This window comes from Periplaneta americana, chromosome 14 (genome assembly GCF_040183065.1).
Source record: "Periplaneta americana isolate PAMFEO1 chromosome 14, P.americana_PAMFEO1_priV1, whole genome shotgun sequence".
Lineage (NCBI taxonomy): Eukaryota > Metazoa > Arthropoda > Insecta > Blattodea > Blattidae > Periplaneta > Periplaneta americana.
Window position 1 is genome coordinate 54,478,651 of NC_091130.1, and position 20,412 is coordinate 54,499,062.

At 36.7% G+C, this 20,412-nt stretch overlaps 1 protein-coding gene across 5 annotated transcripts in view; it reads left to right on the top strand.

Moving 5' to 3' along the window:
• The first annotated feature begins 2 nt into the window (after positions 1-2).
• BHD (folliculin) overlaps positions 3-20,412 on the top strand; it is a 42,921-nt gene continuing 22,511 nt past the window's right edge. The window contains exons 1-4 of one of the 5 annotated variants that reach the window (XR_011335826.1): positions 3-141; positions 6,696-7,951; positions 10,761-11,015; positions 19,955-20,171. Coding sequence is in view for 3 of the 5 variants with exons in the window: in XM_069845280.1 (XP_069701381.1) it covers positions 6,701-7,951; positions 10,761-11,015; positions 16,874-17,245 (1,878 nt within the window). In the remaining 2 variants the exon portion in view is untranslated. Of the gene's footprint in view, positions 142-6,695; positions 7,952-10,760; positions 11,016-16,873; positions 17,532-19,954; positions 20,172-20,412 lie in introns of those variants that run through there. The other 4 variants (XR_011335827.1, XM_069845280.1, XM_069845282.1 and 1 more) reach the window with 4 other exon arrangements.

Below are 20,412 nucleotides of genomic sequence, written 5' to 3' on the forward strand. Positions count from 1 at the left end.
AACGCACATTGTGCGTGATTCATGGACGGATGGAAAGAAAATAAGACAGTTGTTACTTGTTATGTTGTCAAGAATGTGTTTATGTTTTTTAAGTCCGTGACTTGGCGGCGTTAAGCTTTTGATTCTACAAATCATTTCCTAGTAAGTATATGTACGATTGTTTTCAATAATTCGTGGTTGTTTTAACTATGTTTTGCAGTTACAGAAATTAAACTAGTATGATATCTATCCTAATGTCTTCTGCTCACTCCCTGCTCACGATGGGTCATGTGAGACAAATTACGTATTTTATTGATATTTTGGAAGTCAGTTACGGGAAGTTACATATAGTGATGGGGCTTGATTAATGAGTGATTATTTTATTTCCCGAAAAACAAATATAGCATGTGTTTGCATCTTTGAATCCTCTAGATTCAAAACCTCCTAAAGACCATCTTGTTAAGAACCGAAATAAGCCCACATACTGCTGCTAAGAATGAATTCTAATGATTTATATAGTTTGAATTCAAAAAGCCACTAAATTTAAAGTAAAAGGTTAGTCACTATTAGATTGAAAATTCCCTCTATTTGCCACTAGTTAATGTCAAAATCCTTTAATTTGTGAAAGTGGATATAGGGGATTTTGAATCTATAGGATTCTGATCATAATCAAATAATTATTACATGACAAGCCCGGATGTGTCCGAATTCGAAATTAAGGAGGTAGGGAAAGATGCGTCGCGATGGAAATAGTTTTCAGCTGACATTCCCATCTGTGTATACACCCAATTGTTAGTCGATATAAGAATATGATTGAATGAATTGATGGTTAAAATAGTCTACTGACTTTTCTTTTTGGTAGATCTGTACAATATTTAGGAAGGCGAACAGCAGAAAAGGGGACATTCTCAGACAATTTTGAGTATATGCAAGACGCAGTTGCTTGTAAGCATAACTTCGTGCACTTGTACATAGCACATGACAAATCACTTAAACACTTAAAATAAACCACAAAATGAAAGCAGTACTGTTCTAATTCATTACAGGCCTATTAGAAATGTCGACCATAACTGCGGGTAAAATCAGTAGAATTGTTAGACTAACTTATATTTTTCCTATATATATAAAACACACCCTAATCAAATTCTCAACACACAGATCAATTTCAGAACACACACACTATTTGACACAACTCTTCATCACACGAACGCACCCACACACAGGCAGCGAAGTTGAGATAGCGCAGAGATCTAGTAGGCTCTGAGGATGGTGTCAAGTAACACCGAAACAGTTATAAGCCACACATGCTTACATAATTAACACGAGTAAGATCGCCATTTAATCGATTATTTTATAATTGTGTTATGATCTAGGCCTATGCTGTAGTAAAAAAAACATATTACTGAATTTTCAGAATTTTATTAGGGTCTTATTAACAAATTTATTTCATGTACAGTAAATTATATCATGGGATAACATTTAAGGATTTATTAGGATATGAGAATCTTTTTTGTGAGAAGAACTCACTGTCTTGTTAGTTTTATGCAATGCGAGATTGATTATACATATGAACTAAGTTTAATGGTTTGTTTGTTTATTTTTTTGTTACTGAAGTAATATATGAGGTGCGAATAAATACTTAATTTTACTGTAGACTGCAACCACAGTTATGACAGAGAAAAAAGTATTTTATTATGTAGACACTGTTGTAAATATGTCCGTAAAATCATTACACACTTGAGGCCAGTTTAAAATTGCATAGGCCTATATTGCTCAATACACATAGCACAAATTATGCAATCTTAGTCACACGCAGAACCAAAATATTAATTTAACTATTTCTGAAGAAACATTGGTCAAGTAAAGATATTTCCATAACTTGCAAGGAAATTACATGCTCACTGTCGACATTTGAACGTGGCACCCACAATTTCTTCACACAACACTTTAAATTGACTGAGTTCTTCCTTGATTCTCGTTGACCTGGTTGGCGAGTTGGTATAGTGCTGGCCTTCTATGCCCAAGGTTGCGGGTTCGATCCCGGGCCAGGTCGATGGCATTTAAATGTGCTTAAATGCGACAGGCTCATGTCAGTAGATTTATTGGCATGTAAAAGAACTTCTGCGGGACAAAATTCCGGCACATCTGGCGATGCTGATATAACCTCTGCAGTTGCGAGCGTTGTGAAATAAAACATAACATTTAACATCCTTGATTCTCAATAACATATCAAGCATATGACACTTTTACCTTTTTAATATATTTTACAAATTGATTACAGGCATAAGTAGTCTGAAAGTAACACCTGACTATCAACTCTTAAAAAATAAATTATTGCGTGTGAAATGTCGTAAAAATGGCTAAGAGATGTGAAATTTCGCGGAAAACATCACATTAATCAAATTTCGGTAAATTTCGCTAATGTAAAAACATTTACTGTGACTTAATACTTCACGAATCAAGAAGACAGTTATTATTATTTTTATTAATATTCACGCAAAAAGCCATTCAGAAAATTTCAGGGTTCTATCTATGAGTAGGCCTATAACTGGTTTATGCCAGAATTCTTGTAAACAGTTGGCTTTAGAGATTAAAGTTTCTCTTTTAATGTTTAGTTAAGTTTAAGTAGTACAGAATCTACACTGCAATACATTCCGTTACAAGTTTTTTTTTTAACAGGAAGAAAGTACTGGTAAGGGTTTCTGGGATATTTATAGTGCTTTGGAAAAGCTGTACTGTACTTGATGTTTTGGTAGTCAACTTTAGTTGGTGTATTTTGACAAGTGTTAGGCAAACCACTGTTATTGAACACTATTCTAATTTCAAAATGTGGAGTGGTGAAGACTCAATTTAGAGTTCAATTTGACAAAATTTAAAGAAACATCATCCATTCACCCATCCACCTTCTTTTTGACATGGAGTGATAAATATAATTATGACCTTCATGATCGACATTGAATTCTGCAAGATATTTTTGTGATATACTGATTCTATTATTTTAATTACTGGGGTAATTAATTGAAGAGGAAAGTTAATTCTTCATTCTTGATTCATACGTTTTAACACTTTAATTACCATCACTAATGGTAATTAAAACTTGTTAATTTAACACTGGCATAACTCAGGCATTAGCAAGCTGGACTCATGCTCTGAGTCTATATTCTGGCTTTGGTTCACATCCTGCTTTAGCTGATTGCCTGTTGGTAGGCTGACCAGACGTCCCTGATTTCCAGGGACAGTCCCCGGTTTTGAGTTGCTGTCCCCAGAGAGCAAATGCCCCTGTTTTGTCCCCGGAAATTAATTTTGTCCCCAGAAGCTTGGATTTTGTTTTGATAACATTTTAAACATAAATATTTAAGTATCGTGATTGAACTGCTGGGATTCATGCACTTTTCTGAATGGTCTTTAGTATAACACAGAAGAACCAGCGAGCACAGTATGATATATTCTGCACTCTTTGAGAAGAACATACAATCACAGTCTACTATATACAGTCGCGAAGCTCAATATGTAGTAAAAATGCAAACATGGGTAGTTGCCCACCACTAGGATCGCTACTATCGCCTCATCATCGCAGATCTCTCTCCTAGCAGACAACAAAATATGTTACACTTTCGTTGTCGTGTTCTTTTTGAAAAATTAACACCTTCCTTCCATTATTGAAATATTAAATGCATGAAGTTAATTTATTATTTTAATGAAGTATATTAAATTCCACCATAAACTCGAAGATACCTGCAAGAAATAAGTAATATAATTTTTGTTTGTGCAAAACGAACTGAAATTTACTCATTCAAGATTATAGCGATAATTAACTATGAAACCAATAAATATTAATTTGCATTTCCCTTTATAGCAATAATAATGGAAATATGAATTAATGGAGTAACTTAACCGTACCGGTACTTGTAGTGTAGGCTTACGTAGTTAACAAAGTGGGATGAGGTTAAGCAATAATAATCACACCAGAATTGGAAATAAAATGTGATCAATAAATTTTATTGTAACAGACTTTTTCTACGTCTCTAGCAAAGCAACAAATAAAAATAACAACAAAATTAACAGCTATAATTAAAAACATATCCTTTGAAAAAAATAGGCCTAAGCAATAATAATCCCACCAGAATTGAAAATAAAACGTGATCAATAAATTTAATTAAAACAAACTTAATTTTTCTACGTCTTTAGTAAAATAACACATAAAAATAATAACAAAATTAATAGCTACAATTAAAAATATATCCCCTGAAAAAAAAAGTAGACCTAACCTTTATTTCTCTGGAAATTTAGCAGCCTAAGTGACAGAACTTTAACCGGTATCTAATGTCCTTTCGGTTAGACTGAAACATTTCATTGTGAAATTTAAGGATATAATGTATTCTAACAGTCACAAAGAACTTCAAAATTAAGAGTTTTGTTTCTGCACAGCATTCTTGTGGAAACCCAGGAACCTTTCTGAATCTTTCGGAAATCGGACAAAGGATAACTCTGGCCTCTTTCTCTTACTGTTGCTACAATTTATAGCACTACAAACGTCTCCTCCTTGTCCCATATTATTATTCCAATTATTATATTTTAGCCATTAACATTTTCATTACAACCAATAACGAACATTTCACAAGCATCAATGTTTAATACGCAACGAGCTAGCACTCGATAGAAATACGACACAGTCCAAAGTCGACCATGGACAGTCTATTGTTTCTAGTTGCTAACCACTTGGAGCGCTTTATCACGAGATTTGCAAAAAAACACCTCAAGCTTCGCGACTGTATATAGTAGACTGTGATACAATTTTTGTCGTCGACCTGGTTGGCAAGTTGGTATAGCGCTGGCCTTCTATGCCCAAGGTTGCGGGTTCGATCCCGGGCCAGGTCGATGGCATTTAAGTGTGCTTAAATGCGACAGGCTCATGTCAGTAGATTTACTGGCATGTAAAAGAACTCGTGCGGGACAAAATTCCAGCACATCCGGCGACGCTGATATAACCTCTGCAGTTGCGAGCGTCGTTAAATAAAACATAACATTAACATTAACAATTTTTGTCTTTGGTCATCTTAACATTCACGTTGCGCAAAAGCATTGGAACTGCCACAGCGTCCATTTTGAAGTAGTAAGCTCAAAAAATGAGGAATTTTGTAACAAACCAACAGATGAAAATTGGTATGATGTTTTTCAACATTAAAAAAAATTCCATTCCATTTGAAAATCTCAAAATAGTGTCAGTAATCATGTGTCTTCTGGGCAGTAATTCATCAGTTGAAAGACTTTTCTCCACAATGAACTCAATTGGACTGATGAAAAGTCAAGAATAAAAGTTGAAACAGTTAAAGCCTTGTTACAAGTGAAAACAAACTTTCATTTCTCATGTGAAAGACATAGTGTGAAGGTGTATGGAAATGAACAGATCCTTAAAAAAATACATTCTTCAGACAAGTACTTGTAATATGTGTGTTAGAGTTCAGTGTGTACAATATAATGTGAAAGACTACCATGCATGTGTCAGTACTGAAATTGAATTCTTAGTGGCAATAATTATATATAGGAGTTACGTGTGGCCATGCATTTAATTCAAAAGTTAAGATACTCGACAAATTTAGTGTGCAAAGTTCTATTATTGTATCTACATGTTACATGTATTTTCTACATTTCAATGGAGAGTGACTAGTTAAGGTTTTTCTTGAAATTGCCGATGTCCCCTGCTGGATCATAAAAAATCTGGTCAGCCTACCTGTTGAGATTTTTTCAATGTTTTCTCCAACTGTAAGGCATTTGTTCATAGTGAATCCTTTAACTAATCTCGCCAAATACAACGGGTATTCATAAAGTAACTTCTGTTTTATTGTAACAGAACTACAGTATGGTTACAAGGATTTGTTTACAACAGTTTGAAACTAGAAATGTTGATTTATTTTTCTACATAGGTTTTGGCTAAATTGTGACACTTATCATAGCATTTAACGAGATTTTGAATACCACAGTCATAAAGTCTCCCGTCTGTGACTGAAGCCAACCTACAGTGTTGGACTGCAACACTTCGTCATCGTCAAAGTGCTATGATGCAAGTCACTCCTGGATATGCATGAAAAGATGGTAATCACTAGGTGCCAAATCAGGGCTATATGAAGGGTGACCAAACCTCAGTTGAAATTTTGCAGTTTGGATACCGTACACTGGATAATATGCAGACTGGCATTGTCATGCAAAAAAAAAAAAAAAAAAAACACTCCAGAACACAACATGATGGATTTCAGCTGCTTTACAGTTTTCGCCAAAAGAAATCATATCACCAAGTATATCTCACAGCTGGTGGGATTCTAGTTACAGCACACATTTTGAACACGAGCAGCACTGTAAGTAACAGCTGCACGATCCTCTTTGTAACACTGCTCGAAATCAATTGAATCACACAATGTTTACTGCAAAGACGACATTGCTATACCAATTACTGCATACTCTATATGAAAATGGAAGTTACTTTATGAATAGTCCTCATATCAATTCGTTATCCAAATTCCACAAACACTAGAGAATCTCACATTTAATACAGCATCTCTATAACCAATTAAAAAATATTTTCCCCAGAGATTAAATTGTTGATAAAGAATTCTATCATTTTATGTATACAGTTGTAGTGGTATAATTTCATATTTATCAGCTCCTTGGCATGCTAGATATCCTGCTTATGGTTGTCCTCTCCCCTCCTTTCCTTTCAGGAAAAATGGCAGCAAAAGTATTGGCCAAAACAAGTATATACGGGAGTGTACATTCTGTTTCAAAAATAAAGAAGTTAATAAATGAGGTACCAACTACAGTTGATGATGCACTACTTGGTTTGGTGATGGCCAATAGAGGTCTCGTGTTATTGGAAAATCAGCGAATTGTAATACGTAGAGATCATGCTGAAATGGTAGGGAAAGTAAAATTAATTTCTGGAGGTGGATCTGGCAACGAGCCTGCTCATGCTAGTTTTGTTGGACCGGGCATGCTCACAGCTGCTGTCATTGGTGATGTCTTCACAGCCCCGCCTTCATCTACAATCCTTTGTGCCATCCGTGAACTTGCCAAGAACCATCCTGATGGTATACTGCTGATTGTTAAAAATTATACTGGTGATCGATTAAACTTTGGTGTTGCAATGGAAAGAGCCCGTAATGAAGGCATTAATATAAAGATGATTGTAGTTGGTGAAGATTGTTCGATGCCTGTCACTGAGAAACTACAAGGTCGGCGTGGTCTTGCAGGAACTATTCTTATTCATAAGCTGGCAGGTGGCATGGCAGAAGAAGGAAAGACGTTGGAAGATATTTTCTCATCATGTCGGAGTGCCTCAATGTCAGATATGGCCACTATTAGTGTCGGCCTGAAGCTTACGAATTTCCTTCGAGGAATGTCGAAAGGTAGTCTTGTGTTGGGAGAAAATGAGCTCGAACTTGGACTTGGTATTAATGGTGAACCAGGTGTACATAAGATTTCTATGGGAACAGCTGCTGAAATAGTCCATAGCATGCTGGAGCACATGCTAAACCCCAACTCCAGAACCCGTATAGAATTAGACCCTGCATATCCAATTATAGTACTGATTAACAACATGGGTGGCAGCTCCAAATTAGAAGAGCAGGTGTTTACAATGGAAGCATTAAAGCAAATTACTAATGAAGGCTACAAAATATCGCGTGTCTATTGTGGCACATTCCTTACTTCTTTGGAAACAGCTGGATTTTCTATTACCATTCTGAAGGTGAAGACCCCTGAAATATTGAAGTACCTTGATGCTCCTACGTCAGCACCAGGATGGCCACGCACTCTTTGTGCTGCGTGTGTGTCGACACAGGACAAAGTACTACAAGACACTGGCCTCCCACTGTGTATTCCTTCGTCTTCTGTTCGTGAAGACGAGGAAGCTGGTAGAGTTTTAACGTTGAATGCTGGCCCCAAAATAACAGATAAATCAGCAGTTTCACTTCTTCAGGTTAGTGAATTTGAATATTTACTATATAATATGTAGAATTAGCCATTTCTAGTAATATGACCTTAAAATTATTATTATTTTAATAAACATGTGACTTACATGACAGTGTGATCCATTCGGCAATTGACTTCTTATGCCCTTACGGTGTATGTACTATTGGCAGATACATGTTGACAATGCAAGCATCTCATTCTTGTGAATGCAATGCAACAGCTACTGATTCTGTAACATATTATTAAATTCAGACATTTTATCCCTCTGTTCAAAATCACTAGGTTATAACTAGAGCCCGGAATTTTAGGTGCTAAAAGTTAAGAATGACACTGAGTGTAGATGAAAAGAAATGGTGCCTGTGAGGAGAGTTTTAAGCTTAATTCACAAGAGTCCGATATGTAATAACAGATAACAGAATCAGAAGGACTGAGCAATGGATCTTGTGAACCATGTGCTAATTTGCAAGTGATGGTTAAGAGGATTAAAAACCTTTAACGATACCAAAGGGAAAATACTGAATGACAATAATGGCATTTGAAAGAAGTGGAGGCGTGGTAATGATCTTGTAAATCGTGCACTAGTTTGTAAGTGGTGGTTAAGAGAATTAGAGACCTTTAGCGATACCGAAGGGAAAATACTGAATTACATCTCAAAGAAGCGGGGGGCATGGCTTTTATATTTATAAACTATAGCGAGGAACAATATTAACTTTTAGTACCTAAAATTCCGGGCTCTAGTTATAACTCCTGCATCATAGTAATTTTATATGGTTTTAAAACTTTGTAAGCTTTTGCACAGAGCCATAATTATGAAACATCTATTTGTTATGAGATGTGCCGAGGCTATTTCGTATGGGAATTTTGCAGTTGAAAGCCAATGTCATCCAAAGTCTCCTTGGTTAGTACGCTTGATCTTCAACATTTTCTATTTCTCGAAATTTATGTACCAAATTGTGTGCTGTGAAAGAGTATGAAACTCTAATGCAAGGGAGCTGAACTTTGAAGTGTTTCCGCATTTTATGTACTGACTCTGTTTCCATCTGGAAACTCTGTGTGAAATGGAGTAGACTACTATTTGAATTGAGTCTTCTTGTTTTGTTCAGGAACAAAGAAAAGCTAAAAACACGTCTTGACCACACAAAAGCACTTTGGCATGTGTATGTACAGACCCAGGAACAAATTTTGGGCCGCCTGAATTTTGTTTCTGAATCTGTACAAGCTAGCCTTGTCCTAACGCATTACTGTCAGTGTTATTGTTGTATGACGATCGATTTCCGACTGGATCACTCTGTATTTCGTAATTAATTATTATGTAATTTTTTTAACTGATTTAATATTTAGTTTTTGTGTTTTTACGCAGCTTTTAGCTTATTAAGAAGTATGTATTCAAATACGGTAGGAACCTTATATAGCATAGTGTGGTCCAATACACCGCAGATTTGGATATAACGCAATGAAAAGTATGTCCCCTGACGAAAATACCATTATTAATGAAATTCTTAATTGTATAGATTCAGTAAATTAGCCTACAATTTATCACTAACCCTATCGCAAGTTGACAAAGAGCCCTGTCATACAGTATTTTCAGCCCCATATTATTGTAATTCCACATGACAATGTGTTGATTTCGAATAATTTCGTGCACTTCATGGAATTCCAAACTGGTTTCAAATTAGTGAAGTACACAAAACAAAGATACTTAGCAAGTGATAAACTCAAATAATTGATCATGCCAAGAACGGTAATGAGAAGCAACTTCATCCCAGAAGCAGCAATTAAATGGTAGATGAAAGAATATAAATGTAAAAGTATTGTCATTCTGTACGTCAACTTCCAATATACCATAGTACATATAGCTATAATATTGAATTAGGCCTATGTCTCCCAACAATCGCGTTATTTCGAGCTTCTACTATCACAGTTTTTCAAGAAGAAAATAACGCCTATTAGTATTAAAAATATTACACTTTATTTTATTTCCTGTTACACGCTATACTATTTAATCTTGAAAGATGATGGAAGATAAGGTTGCGACGTGTTTGGTAGCTATAAGTGATGTATAATATTTAGTAATCTTAAATTGGAACATTTATTTGTAATATATGATACAAAAGTTTATAACAATATATCAACAAACATAAACATAACTTTTCTGGTGCAGAATATATAAATTGTGGGTATTTGACTTGGGTCATTCACCCAAACATCCCAAGGAATAATGACGCCATAGCATTGTCTTTGGTGCATAATGGGAGGTGATCTGCATAGCGCCAGATGATGATTAGTGGGGCAATGGTGGAATGCCAGTAAGGAAAACGGGGAATATCTAAAAAATTTACCATAGAGGATCATCTTTGTCCACCACACATATTTCACTTGAACTACTGGATTGAAATCAGGGTTACCAGTGTGAAAGCTGACACTTTAGCCATTCGAAAGGTGCTCCTATTTCTCAGTTTGGGGTTTAATTATATTTTTCTCACCTGTATATTTCTGATGGAATCTCATGTAACACTTCTTCAGATTGAAAGAATTGCTAGGTTATATGATGACTTTGTAAAAAATTGAACTAAAAAAAGTCATACGTTTTAGCATGTACAAAATCAGGTAATCTAATATAAACATTATGACTTAATTTTTACCATATATATAATATAATGAAAACACAGAGCTGAAATTGATGCTGAAAGAATTAAAAAAAATTCACCACACTGCTTCTCCAAATTGTTTATAGCTCTACTGATTGTCATTGTTATAAAAATAAGTACATGAGTATATAGTTTCTTGGAGTAATTTGAAATTTCCGTCTCCTATAGGTTTTAAACTTTGCCACCGATGCACTCTCAGCATGTGAATTTCAGCTGAATCAATTTGATGCCGAAGCTGGTGATGGAGATACAGGAACTACTTTGAAGCGGGGAGCTGAGGCAATAAAACGTGCTTCCAAGTCTGGAAAATTAATAACAAACAGACCATATGTCATGCTTGAAACAATTAGCACTATTCTTGAAAGTACAATGGGTGGTACCGCAGGTGCCCTTTATAGCATATTTTTTGCAGCTGCAGCAAAGGTGATTTTCATCAAATTTTATTTCATACTTAAAACTGACTTAATATCATTAATGTGTCTGTTAATCTTGTTTGGACTATGTGCTGAAGCTCTTTAATCTAGTTTTACATTACCTTTATATGTGTATTTTAATATATTCTTCGAATTCTGGTCCTGTTTTTTTTTCTCTCTCTGAATCATGATTACATTGTTCGCTTTCATAATGACACATTGCAATTCAGATAAAAATATATTCCATTGCCTGTTTTCAGTAATTTAAATCATTTTGATTTCGGAAGGATTTTATTCTCAGGAATGTTGCTTCCATTTTCCTTTGTTTTTCATTTTGATTAGATTTCTGAAATCTGTTGAGATAAAGCCAGTCGCCACTGTTTCATATATTTCACTTGTTTATTTAATTATTTATCCATGGCATGACAGCCCATGAGGGACCAAGGCCAACTGCTGGTCTCACGTCCACATGCCTCAGCAAAGGTGAACTATCATCTAATGAATGCAGCAGAGGATGTCTGGTCAGCATGATGATCCCCCAGCCATTATAGTTGGTTTATGAAACTGGTTTTCGCTCTCACTGCGATTCCAAAATTCATCACAATGCTGGCACACCATCTCCATATACTGGCCGAAATTTCAGGAGAAAAAAATTTCCCCATTGAGGATTCGAACCAGCAATAATTTTGTAGCACTAGCCCAAAGCATGACGCCATAGTCGTATGTGGATGATTGGTCAAATGTATGTGTGATTCCAAAGTAGTTTCTCTTATTACTGTTCAGTCACTTCTGTTAGAATCTTAAGTACACAAATTCCGAAGTTCAAGGATAAAAACAGATATATGAAACTTATGTTTCAGTGTATTTAATAACATTTCTCAAAGATTACATGTTCCATTTTATTATAACTTAAGTATAATCATGCACATTTGTTAAGTAATAATAATATTCAAGTACTTGAATTCAGTTATTCTACTACGATGGAAATGGACTATTTTTTTTTGTAAAATTTCATTAATTTTAATGATTAATTATTGTGAAGTGAAATGTTTTTGAGAATATAGATGTATTATTTAATAAGAGACTTCATAATCGTTTTAACACTGAGTCAAGTTACTAACAAAGACATTTTATTTAACCTGTTGACCTAACATAATACGGAATATCCCAAAAATTCTCTGACAAGCTTTGCGAGCTGGTTCTGCACATAAAAATAATTTTAAACGCTCATATAAGTGTAAATCGAAAACTGCATGATGTACGAGCAATGCCCAATTGTTCACATACAACATGATATGGTGCATATATATTTCCTTTGGCAACCTTGTACATACAGAAATAATGAAGATAGTTTAGATATATAAATGTCCAGAACTGAAGCATTTCTGACTCTTTTTGATAAACATGCATTCTTTATGTATGAGGGGCGTCCCATATTGAATTATACTTTATTTTTTTACACTCACCTAGAATCTCTGTGCCTCGTCAGATACAGCCACTTTCTCAATGTACACACACTTGCACCACTGATGTGGCAACTTCTCTAGGCCCTCCTAGAATCACGTTTTCGGAGTTTGTCACACCCACGTCAAGACAGCTGTTTTCAGTTCTTGGAAGTCAGGGAAATGAAGTCTGCACAGAGGTTTCTTCAAAGCCCCAATTAGGTGGTAATCAGAAGGGGCCAAGTCAAGAGAACACGGTGGGTGTGGCAGCATCTGGAACTCCATTTCAGCAATGACAGTCGTGGTTGCCCGACTCGTGTGGGGACAAGCATTGTCATGTTGCAGGAGCACACCTTTCGCCCATTTTCCTGGCTGCTTCTTCTGAATTGCACGACGCAAGCTCTGAAGGGTCACCACATATGCCGTGCTGTTAATGGTGGTTCCTGGCTCGAGCCAATTAATAAGGATGATTCCATCATTGTCCCAAAAGACTGTGGCCATGTGTTTGCCTACTGATGTTCGGAACTACTTTGGCATAGGGCTGCCTTTATTCTTCCACTGTATTGATTGGGCTTTGGTCTCTGGCTCATGGTAATGGAGCCAAGTTTCGTCGCCAGTCACGAGTTTAGATATGAAGTCTTCTGGATCTTGGCTGTGGCGTTGAAGGAGATCACTGCTCACATTCTTGCGCTGTTCTCTGTGTGCTGCAGTCAGGGACTTGGGGACCCACCTGGCAGACACCTTCCCCATCTTAAGGTGTTCATGAACTATGTGGTGCAGAATGATTCTAGCAAGTCCTGTGGCCGCCTCCAGTTCTGAGAATGTGATGCACCTGTTCTCCAGAATATGCCGCTCCACTCTAGAGATGTTGACTGGCATTTTCACAGTCACTTTCCTTCCAGAACTAGTTCCTTGTCCATTGATGTTGTTTCCAGCCATCTACTCAGTTGTACACAGTTTTCCGTGACAGTACATGCTTACCACACACTGCCACCAATCGCCTGTGAATATCTGCAGTGTTTACACTCTCTTTCCACAGAAACCATGTCGTCCTTGACGATCACTCTCCATGCTGTCCATTCGCGTAATGACAGCAGTTGGGAAAATGCGCTGTAGTTTGCAGGAATTACACTCTATATCGTGCTGCCCTGCAGGCAGAACACTGTACTACATGCTTGCAACTGTAATGGCAAGCCAAATGGTGTACCACAGATAGTGGGAAATTTGAAAGTGTAAATCAATATGGAACGCCCCTCGTAGAATATTTTAGAACACATGTTCGAAATGCTCCACCCTTCTCAATATGTGGGCTTGGGCACGATTCTGCATTGACCATCATACATGTTTCAACACATCATACGTACTTCAACGCCCTATGCGTTAGGCTAATGGTCACACACTTTAAAGAATCTGATGTTTTAATAATAATTCACTGAGACAGCATAAAGTAAACATTTCACATGTCTCTGTTCAATGGATTAAGATCCATTGAGTGAGGAGACCGAAGAGATAAATAGAAGAATACAGATCACAAATAAATGCTACTATGGATTGCAAGACATTTTAAATCTAAATTGCTTACCTTTGAATCTAAATGTAGAATATATAAAACATTGGTAAGGCCTGTGTTAATGTATGGGTGTGAAACCTGAACCTTGTCTCAGTCTGATATTATTAAATTGGGCTCGTTTGAAAGGAAGATATTGCGTAGGATATATGGACCCATAGACGAAAGAGGAGAATGGAGAAGTAGATACAACCATGAGTTGTATCAACTTTATGGGGATCCTGACATTGTTACAGCTATAAAAGTCGCAAGATTATGTTGGGCCGGACATGTATGGAGAATGGATAACAATTAAATCACTAAGCGAGTTATGGAATATAAACAGGAAGGAAGGAGAAGTGTTGGGAGACCCAAATTACGTTGGATGGATGGAATAATCGAAGATTTGAGAAGGCTTGGAATTAAGAGTTGGTGGACGGAGGCGAGGAATAGGGAGTCATGGAGGAAAATCCTTAAGGAGGCCGAGGCCTGAACTGGGCTGTGGTGCACATGATGATGAGTGAGGAGACCATGTAATGGGCCCACCTAGACTACCCATTTTCCAGGACGAACATGATCAAGATGACAGGGAACATAGTGCACAAAATAAGCTGATGCTGCATTGTGCATGATATTACATTTTCTGCCTTATAAATGTAGAAACACATCTTCAAGGCAGTACATTAACCAGAAAATTAAAGCAAGCCTGTTCTGTGAGCATTTCGAATATCTGCTCTGAAATATGCTACATAACGTATACTTGCTCATCCAACTCAGCGCTTCAGTTTTGGACATTTATGTAGGTACAGTAGAATTCCTCGTATCTGGCACCCAAATAACCGAAAATACCAAAACAACGACACTTTTGGCTAGGGAAAAAAAATAGTCATTCATGTGAAAGGGAAGAGTCGGACGAAGATGTAAGTGGTTTTTGTGGATCATACATGCCGCATATTATGTTTACTCTTTACATTGTTTACTCGTGAAAATATAGGCATAAAACCTGTTATGTCTCTGGGGTAGATCGGGTAGTGTCAGTAACTTGCCGCTTGGGTCTTACAAAGAGACAATGTCTTCAAATTTACCACTTGAACTCGCCCATTTCGAGGGGTGTTGGACGAGTCTAAATAGGAAATTGTGATATTTTCTGTTCCTATAGTGTGTAAAGTTTCATTCGTGTGATAGCATCATGGCTACTACTGCTAAGCGCAAGAGGAATTTTCTCACACTGAAGCAAAAGCTTGAATTACTCGAGAAAATAGAGAGAGGAGTTAGTAGATCCAAATTAATGGACGAATATAAAGTTGGAAGTTCAACTTTATACGATGTAAAGAAATAAGGCAATCAACTTCGGTGATTCATAAGTAACAATGAATCTACGAAAGTTGCGGAAAATCGGAAAACTGTACATCAGTCTCATTGTGAAGAATTGGATCATGTTCTATACAAGTGGTTCGTAATTAAAAGATCTGAGGGAATGTGCATTTCGGGGCCGATGCTACAAGAAAAAGTCAAGGAATTATACCAGAAAATGAAACTGCAAGACGAGTGTGAATTTTTTTTCGAATGGCTCAATAGATTCAAAGAGAGACATGGAATCCGAAAACTAGACATGTCTGGTGAACAAAGGAGTGGCAACAAAGTGTCCGCAGATCAGTTTATTAATCAGTTCCAGAAAATTGTGTCTGAGAGTAATGTTAGTGTGAAACAAATATATGATGCCAACGGGACTAGTTTATTATGGAGGTGTCTTCCTACAACAACACTGGCGTGTGCGACAGAAACCTCCCCCATGGGTTCAAACAAAACAATGATCGTGTAACTGTTGTGTATGCAGAAATGCTGCGGGTACCCACAAAGGGACATTGACAGTGATGGGAAAATACTGAAATTCAAGTTGTTTCAAAAAAGGAAAGAATCTCCCTGTCCATTATTATCAGGCACAAAAGAATGCATGGATGGATTGCCACAGCCTGGGCCATCAGTGTTGCCACATTAGGAAGATCGCACGAATTTTATGTTCAGTGATTATTCGAACCGAAAATTAGTCCATTTTTGTGTTGTATGATGTATTTTAATAAAGAAAATCCACACAGTTTTATGTTATTTAGTTATGGTGACTGAGAAATAAGCTTCATATGACTGCAGTTTCAACAAGTTGGCATCATAAAATATGAACAGGTATACTCCATTTTATTTCATGGAGTGCAGTTTCATAGAAAGGACTTTGCCGACAGACCTTCTACTGCCCCTGACTAATTGGTTGTCATAAATAAATGTCTTCCTTACTGTGACGGAAATCTTGTCTTCTCCTGTTAGTAACCAATCACAACCCTCGTTCAGAAGAATCGACAGGCTCCCGTCAATTCCACGTGGAGGCAGAGTTGCCGTATCTTTTCCGAATTCCAAGAATCACGTCAGTCTCATTTCGAGGGTCACCAGGATTGTGGCAACTGCAATGTTGGGACGAGGGTACAGGATGGAATTGTCAGAGTTGTTTGTGTAGGAAGTCATAAATCTATAAGTGGGTGTTCAAAGGAGCCACCGAACTGCACTCCATGAAATAAAATGGAGTATAATTTTTTTAAATACTTAATCAATTATCTGGAAAAATCTCGTATCCGGAACTTGCCTGGCCCCATTGGTTAAGAGAGATTTTATTTTTTCTATATGTAGAACTACCTCACAAAGTTTCTCAGAGGAAGTACATGTGCAACTTATCATGAATTTGTGAAATCACTCTTATACTGTGCGATTTTTCAATTTATGGATTTTATTTATTTTTATATGTAGAGCCATCTCCCAAAAATTTATCAAAGCATTCTGGGGACGCCAGACATAATAGAAGCAAAAAGAAAAGATGATTTTTTCTCATTACAGGCATTTCAAAAAAAGAATGAAAATGATCCAGTGAATGCACAGACTTGGCTGGAAGCTCTTCGGGAAGGCATTGCCGCTGTTATGCGTTACGGACGAGCAGAAATAGGAGATAGAACAATGCTGGATTCTCTAAGCAGTGCAGCCTTTGCATTGGAAGCTGCATTGACGTTGAATCCAGATGATCAGTTAGAAGCATTAGGAAAAGCTGCTGCCGCAGCTGAAGATGAAGCTAAGGAAACTATAGGCAAGAAGGCTCTGATCGGGAAGGCTAGTGATAGCACTAATCTCCCACTTTTAATGCCTGACCCTGGTGCTCATGCTGTAGGTATTTGGATGCGTGCTGTTTATGAAGGTTGCCGTTTATTGTTCTGATATAAAATTATATGATAATAATACTCGAAACATTTATTAAATAAATTTGTAAATAGATTGTTCAGCAATCAGAAGTTACTTAAAAACAATGTATTAAGGTTCCATAATTTATGTTGTTTGTTCCAATGACATGATTTTTACCTTAGCTAGTTAAATTGGAAAACTTTGATACCAGTATTTAAATTATTTTACTGTAAGATGTCGAATGTTTAAGGACTTAGCATGTTTTGTACTTTTATACTTTTGCAAATTTTTGTATGAAGGAATAAAAAGATAAAATAAGTAAGCGTGTACACGTTTATTTTATATTTAATATTTGGCTGTTCATCAATATAAATAATTTTATCACTACTTATAGTATACTTTTTGTTCCAGATAAATGTAGATAAGGCCGAAATAGTTCCTGTCTTTTTTTTCTTTCTTTTCTAATGCTGCACATATTAGCACATAGCCATTAGCACCTCTGCCTACTTTTTTTTTACGATTGTGATGAAGAATCCTGTTCTGAGGTTGGGGCACCCATTAGGTTGGATTCTGTTTGCCTCGTATGATAGGATGACATGAGCATGAAAGTAGGCAGGGTGGATGAAGATGGTGATAACGACAGTGAAATGAGCCTGGAATTCCAGCCTTTGCTCTTAAAGGGTTGAGGAAGAACCCCAAAAAAAACGTCAACCAGGACAAGATCCTGCCTACTAGTTTCGCAATCAGATATGCTGACCACTATATGGGCAGATTTATATGATTAGGCTGTATGTCTATTAAAATACAGGGTGGGCCAAAGAAACGGGAGATTTTTAAATAGTGAAATGAAATTTTAGATATTGTATTAAATTAACTTTATTTATTATTATATATATCCTTCAAATGCTTCATCAGACATCCATAAATTGGAAAGAGCATCATTTTCGATCTCATTCAAAATCGTTCACAAAAAATGACATGATAATCTAAGTTCTGTTGATTTAATTTATGCAAAATTTGCAATTTGTATGGGTGAAATATTGAATCTTTATTCAGTTTCGTTGTACACATGTTAAATGCCAGAGCATGTCTCTGGACTGAATGTGTTGAGTTACCCACCAAAGCAACTCTGTCTCAATATTTTCAGGAGTCCAAACAGTTTTTTCTTTACCCGGAGGTTTCTTCTTTAGTGCTGAGTCTGTTTCTTCTAAATTGCGAACCCAGATTTTAATCACATGTGAAGATGGCACAAGATCATGACGACAGAGTTGAAAGTGGCGGTGAGACTCCCTACAAGCAGCTTCTGCGCGTTGACTATTTAGATAATAAGATTTTACAGCAAATCCTCGTTGCCCATCAGTCCAATGCACCATGTTTAATGTAGCAATCAAGCTAAACAATGTCAATGAATCTACGCCTATTAAAATAATCCATGTACTACCAACAACAAAATTAAAATCACCCATTTCTTTGACCCACCTTGTACAGATACGGAATTAAAATTTGGAGCAAGTTTTGATGGGAGTCCACCTGTTTGTAGGCAACAATTTCACACGACTGTCCACAAGTAGCATAATATATACAGGTGCTCTTGTTTACTCCACATGAGCAGTGTGTTGTAAGCGAAACTTGTACAGTAAGGGAGTTCCAAATGTTATTTCCATATCTGTACTAACATCATCATCATCATCATCATCATCATCATCATCATCAATCACCACCTGGTTGGCGAGTTGGTATAGTGCTGGCCTTCTATGCCCAAGGTTGCGGGTTCGATCCCGGGGCAGGTCGATGGCATTTAAGTGTGCTTAAATGCGACAGGCTCATGTCAGTAGATTTACTGGCATGTAAAAGAACTTCTGCGGGACAAAATTTCGGCACATCCAGCGACGCTGATATAACCTCTGCAGTTGCGAGCGTCGTTAAATAAAACATAACATTAAACATCATCATCATCATCATCATCATCATCATCAAATATACAGTTTAGGCAGTTTGCCTATTCCGAGATCAAGTGTTTTACGGCTGATCACGTCTTCTTTAGTCATCCAGCGCTTCTTTTCCCTTTGGGTTGATACATACATATGAACCTTATTTTAAATGTAACAATATTTTATAAATATAGTACATGATATCAACATTCATTCCAATAATATGAGTTAATATAGTATGGCTTACACTATCATACACTGTTTTTAACGTGAGTCACAAAGTTATTGGCATCCAACAAGGAAAACTCAGACCACAGAAACCAGCGGGCATGACTGTCTCGCGCAGATGACGTATGCTCCCGTTTCCAGCAAGCTCTCAAGACTACTGCAGGGGAGTAAGAGGGTTATAGCATGCTCACCGCGAGGAGTCCGAGCTGAGTTTTGTTGTAGGATACCTATAATACATATTTTTAATTCAAATTGAATTTATATTTCATCAAGAATATTGTATTAATGTGAGTTAAGAGAAAAATAAAATAGACTAGGACTAGAACATTAATGTGAGAGCTGTGTTACGGTGTCGCGGAACTCTGAGGATCCGAGTGCACACAAGAAGCGGCATAAATAACATCGGTTTTCAAGTCACATCATAAATGAGGAAAAAGCGAAACGAGCGACTATCTCCACGTTTCTTAATGAACGGAAATTATCTTAAATATGCATTTCCATTAAATTCAAGCCCTGGGATGGTTCCCTTGTTAGTATATTAAATAAAAATAATTTTATTTTAATGTAAGTTCCTAATGCATTACAGGTGATTCATTGTGACTGTAATGAATGCCGTGATTTCACTGTGTCACTTCTGCGAACTTCATGGTCCAAGTGTATTATTTGTAACACAAGCTTTCCATGAACCGAATGGTCCAGTAACGCAACCAGATATTCAACAGCCTAAGAGATGTTATGGTAACGCAACAGGAAGATTAGGGCTGAGAGACACAGGATCTAACAATACTTCTGTCTCATGTGAGGTCTGTTGCATTTTATTCTCATATCCTGATAATATATCGTCGTTGTTCTCGCAATAACTCTTATGTGACATATTTATCGATTTTCAGATTTTTGCTCTATTAAATAACTTAAATAGTGATATAGCAAATAATAAAATCTCCTATATGTAATTATATTTCTTTCTTTCAAAAATGTAAGAATTTACATTCCTCTATGTACGACTGCCATAGGATGAATTACTGTGTTTTTTCCTCCTACTGA